The 5,842-nt window shown below is 33.7% G+C and overlaps 1 protein-coding gene across 1 annotated transcript; it reads left to right on the top strand.

The window, feature by feature from the left end:
* The first annotated feature begins 1,554 nt into the window (after positions 1-1,554).
* LOC143647903 (olfactory receptor 5K1-like) lies at positions 1,555-2,523 on the top strand. Its single transcript, XM_077117586.1, has one exon. It carries the CDS (start codon positions 1,555-1,557, stop codon positions 2,521-2,523), a length of 969 nt encoding a protein of 322 aa, XP_076973701.1.
* The last annotated feature ends 3,319 nt before the right edge of the window (positions 2,524-5,842 follow it).

Below are 5,842 nucleotides of genomic sequence, written 5' to 3'. Positions count from 1 at the left end.
AGCATGGGCATACTGTTTGCTGAAATGAGTGTGGCACTCGAGGTGGAGGGAGATGTAGGTGAGCAATGGTTGGATAGTGACAAAGGTGGAAGAGCAGTTGATAAATGTAGGAAATGAAGATGGAAGTGGATAATGTTGGAGAGAAATTTAAAAGACATTCAAGGAATTAGAATCTATATTAGAGATAACAAAATGCAATGTTTTTCTGGAAGTAGACTGTTGGTTCTGTCAATATCAGTGAATGATGTCCACTGTATTCCAAGAAATATAAATCGATCTGAAAACAATCATGGGAAAGTGAGCTTAAATGAGCAAGCAAATAATAGGGAGCTCTTATGTGATAAGCTGAAAATGCTAGGTGGAATCTCTACAGAGCAAGTCGATAGGGTTAACGATGGGTATTTTTTTTTAAATCTTTTTAAACATAACAACATCCAAACACAAACATTCTTACCATATGATCATTCTATTCTTGATATATAATCAATAACTCATAATGTCATCACATTGTTGTATATTCATCATCACAATCATTTCTTAGAACATTTGCATCAATTCAGAAAAAGAAAAAAAATAATACATACCATTCCCCTTACCCCTCCCTTTCATTGGTCACTAGCATTTCAATCTACTAAATTTATTTTAACATTTGTTCCCCTTATTATTTATTTATTTTTAATCCCTATGTTTTAGTCATCTGTCCATAAGGTATCTAAAATGAGCAAATGATAGGTATTTTTAAACTTCATAATTTGTTCATCATTATGAGGGTATGCTCAGAAGCCTAATAATATCATAACATCAAGGAGAGCCTTAAAGCAAGGAATGGATGTATTCAGGTAAATGGAGAAAAAATGATATTTTAATTATAAATAGTCTTAGATAAATTGTTCTGTACAAGCAGGCATATGTTTCACACTGAGTTGATATAAATATGAAGGTGAAATATACAAACTAACTATTAAATATGTGAATATTTATTTCCCAATATTCTGGGAATGTTTCATAAAAGATGAACTGTCCCCACCCTCATACTTAGTGATGAAATACACTTCCTAAATGCATAAGGAATTTAGGAAATGTGCCATTTTTAAATATAATTCTGAAAGGACAGTATAAAAATGTTTATATGGTGGGAAAAAATACATGTACAAGATCATTGTTTTTAAGGACACTATAAGGATAGTCAATATAAAAACTAACATTGAGATTATGTAAAAATACTCACCACAAATGGATATCCTAGATTTATACACTAACCTTTCATGAATTTATACAGAAAACCTACTACTCTAAAAACTCTCTTTGAAATTATGAAAATATTCCTATGAATCCTGACCAAATTCCTTGAAATCAAACATCAGAACATTAAGGGAAATAATATCTCCTAGAATATATGTGAAATATATTGAATGTATTTTAAAGCCTACAGAAAATGATTGCAGAAACTTGTCTGCCTGTTGTATACACAAACGGAAATTTGAAGGGAAATTAAGATATTCTAAATTAAAATCTCATTTTTCCATTATTTCTATCTCAACAGAGAAGGTGGAGATGACAGAAAGTAACCATTCCATGACAATTGAATTTATCCTCACAGGATTTACAGATGAACCTGATCTAAAACACCTCCTATTTGTGGTGTTCTTTGCCATCTATCTGATCATAATGATTGGGAATCTTGGTTTGGTGGTGTTGATCTATATGGAACATCGTCTTCATACACCAATGTACCTCTTTCTGGGCAACTTGGCTCTAATGGATTCCTTCTGTTCCTGTTCTGTTACCCCCAAGATGTTAGAGAACTTCATTTCAAAAGACAGAACAATTTCCCTCTATGAGTGCATGGCACAATTTTATTTTTTCTGCTTTGCTGAAACTGTGGACTGCTTTCTTCTGGCAGCAATGGCCTATGACAGGTATGTGGCCATATGCAGTCCACTGCAGTACCACACCAGGATGTCGGTGAAACTCTGTGTTCAGATGACTGCAGGGGCCTACATAGTTGGGAATGTGCATTCCATGATTCATGTGGGGTTACTGTTCAGGTTAACTTTCTGTGGCTCTCATCAAATCAATCACTTTTTTTGTGATATGTTTCCATTGTACAGACTTTCTTGTGTTGACACCTACATCAATGAACTGGTGCTACACATCTTTACAGGGGAAGTTCTAAGCTTCACTATCACTATAGTCCTAATCTCTTATTTTTACATCCTCTTCACTGTTTTCAAAATGAAATCCAAAGAAGGACGGAGCAAAGCACTATCGACTTGTGCATCCCACTTTCTCTCTGTCTCAATATTCTATGGCTCTCTACTTTTTGTGTACGTTCAACCAAGTTCAGTCAAAGAAGAAGATAGAGATATACCTGTTGCTGTTTTTTATACTCAAGTAATTCCTTTGATAAATCCTTTTATTTATAGTCTAAGAAATAAGGAAGTAATAAATGCTGTTAAAAGAATTGTAAAAAATAAATCTCAGAACACTCTGAAACAAATATCAGCCCCTGTAAAAAACTGATTTTAATATGGTAACTTTTTTAAAAGGCTAGGGATATTCAGAAGATGTAAAGTAGCTGTTGCATATGAAAATTATTAAATCAGCAAAATTAGATGATATGAAAGCCAGGGAGTCTTGAAATGGATATATACGTTCAAAAAGGAGGGTTCTGGGGGGGTGCATGGGCGGTTCAGTGGTAGAATGCTCACCTTTCATGAGGGAGACCAGGGTTCAATTTCTGGACCAATGAACCCCCTCAAAAAAGGAGTTTTTATACTAAGATATATTGCAAACTTTAACCCAATACAATTCATCAAGTATAAATAAATGATTACTCCTGAATTCACAAATTGTCAGACTGTAATTAGTTTCCCATACTAAGTAAGATGGCATTGTATAAATGTAATATTGTTGGTAAATGTATGGAATCCCTTAACATACAAACTCAAATCCAAGTTCTCAAATGTTAATCTCTTCTTAACCAACATCATCTATCAAATGGAAACTGTGCTTTTGAATTTGATTTTCATTGATTTTGCTCCAGAGATTATGCTTGAATATGGATTCATGCAGAACATGTATTCTCAAGTAAGAACATTATCATCTCTTCTCTTATTTATTTTATTTTCTCAAACTTTCTGAAATAGAGCAACTTTAAAAGGGAGATTTGTCACACTGTTGTGGAAAATGATGTGATATATTGAAATCCCTATAGATTTTAATCTTTTCAGGTAGTTTGATTAGTTGTTTATGGGTGGATGACACTGTGACTCTTGAATGTATCAATTGAGTCAATTATTTGATCCTCTGATGTCATTAACAGTCTTGTTTGCTGTTAGTAATATCATAAGCCTGCAGTGTTTTCAAAGTAAATTGTTATAGTTACACCAGCAGCAGAAAGAGGGAGCTGCTCTGCAATCATCTGAACAAAAAATATTAATTGATCACTTAGAAGTATGAAATGAAAGAGCAGGGGGTGCTGGCACAGTGGCAGAGTTCTCACTTGTCATGCTGGAGACCTGTGTTTGATTCCCAGCACCTGCCCATACAAAAAAAAATTTTTTTAAGTGTGAAATGAAAGAAAAAATAGCTTACTCAGAACCTACTATCTGCTAAGCACTAAACTAAAATATGCACGTGTATTTCCTACCCATGACTTAGTCATAATTTCTTATGCTTTTCCAGAGTAAAACTCACACTATTAAATATTTTGTAGTTTACCTACATCGCCCTTGATAGGGTTGAGATTTGGGTCAATAGTGCCTTTATCCAACCATTTTACAGAAGAAGTCACAGTAGCTTTAATCAAAGTTAATTTCAAATGTTTGCAATATATAAAGTATATTGAATGCACATATATTAATAAAAAACAATGCAGATCATATACAAGCAATTCTTGATTGTGTAAGGTATATATCAAATATTGGAGGTTCAGACATTGGAGACTAGTCTTGCCCAGGGTACTTAGTTAAAATAGCATTAGAGGGCAGGCCATAGTGGCTCAGCAGACAGAGTTCTCTCTTGCCATGCCAGAGACCCGGCTTGAATACCCAGTGCCTGTCCAAGCAAAAAGGAAATAGCATTAGAAAGATGCACAGATGGTTCTGTGGTAGAATGCTTGCCTTCCTGTGCAGGAGACCGGGTTCAATTCTTGGACCATGCACCCCCCCCCAAAAAAATAGTGTTAGAAGTAAATGTATTTGAAGAATGTAAAGCTTTTTGATATTTGTGGAAAGCAAGAATAATAGCATGAGCAAAATTTATGGAAATAAGTCTTGCCTTGGATCATGGAGGTGCACAATGTGGCAGAGTCTTACTGAGAATGTTAGTGAATGGAGGGAAAAAGAAGGAAGTAGATTAGATTAATTAAAATCTTAATGGCACCCTTAGGTATCTTAATTCATCTATGAATCATCAAACATTGAGGTCTTCCTGGCAGCAGAGTAATATGACTGCAATTTCAAAGATTTGATCTGGCAGTCTATTGGAAAGTCGGGCCATAATCAATGAGATTAACTACAATACTTTCCATATATGTAAATAAAGATGAAATTGGAGGAGGCCCTACAAAAGAAGAAGGGTGCATAGATACAACCATGTTTTAAAGAAGGAAAAATAGTAAATTGAAATTTAGTTTTTGTTAATAAAATGAAGTCTTATTTTGTTCTTGTGAGTATCGATTATGTTGTATTTAATATTATGTTACCATTATTTAATGTAGAACCTGATATATGTGGATATTCAATAAATACTTCTAAGTACATCATGAATAAACTAATGTGATATATCTTTGATTAGCAAATTTAAGTGTTTTTCACACATATAATAACCATTTTAATTTTTCCTGAAAATTACCCGCACATCCTGTGCCAACTTTTTCAATGAGATTTATAATTTCTCTCTTGCACTTTTGTGTGTAACCATGATTTGTTTCCTTCTCAACTACTTGTTTGCTTTCTCACTTACCATATGATGTTTTTTGATGTACAGATATTTTTCTTCTAATGTATCCATCTGTATTGATCATTCCTTTGATAATTCTTTGATTCTCTTTCTGTTTAGAAAGTTCCTATTCTGAAAACAAATATTTTCAAATACTTCCTATTTTCACCTTTAATTATTGAATAATTCTGGCATATATTTTGTTTCTTGATCTAAAATACACCTCTTATGCAAATCATAAATGAAGAGCTTGATATAATTACAATTAAGATATCAGAGGTGGCTAGTGAAGAACTAGATAAACAGTTCTAAAACATATCAAGTAGATAAGAAAATAGTGAAAGAGACTGATAACAGATATCAGAAATGATAATGTGTGAAATCTACTATAATTTAAACAAAATCATGTAAGTTCAAGAGTCAATTCACAGAGGGTGCGAGAGTAGTTCAGTGGTAGAATTCTCACCTGCCATGTGAGAGACCTGGGTTCGTTCCTGGCCCAAGCACCCCCCAAGCAACAAAGAAACCAACCAACAAACAAAAATTCAACAAATGGTGCTGCAATAATGGGATACTCACATGGAAAAAGAATGAAATATGACCCTAGCATACAGCACACACACACACACACACACACACACACACACACACACACACACACAGAATCCATTATATAGTAAGAATAATATAAAAAATCAACCAGTAAAGATGGACACTAAGATAAAACATGGACTATAGTTAATAGTACAATTATAAAAATTTGCTTTAATTATTTGTAACAAATGTACCACACAAATGCAAGGTGTTCATAATAGGGTGGTATATTGGAACACTGCATTTTATGCATGAGAAAGATTATTATTTGAAAAACCAATAGGCAGGGCACTGCAATGGTAGC

Source organism: Tamandua tetradactyla, chromosome 10 (assembly GCF_023851605.1).
Source record: "Tamandua tetradactyla isolate mTamTet1 chromosome 10, mTamTet1.pri, whole genome shotgun sequence".
NCBI lineage: Eukaryota > Metazoa > Chordata > Mammalia > Pilosa > Myrmecophagidae > Tamandua > Tamandua tetradactyla.
This window is presented reverse-complemented; position numbering and strand designations above follow the sequence as displayed.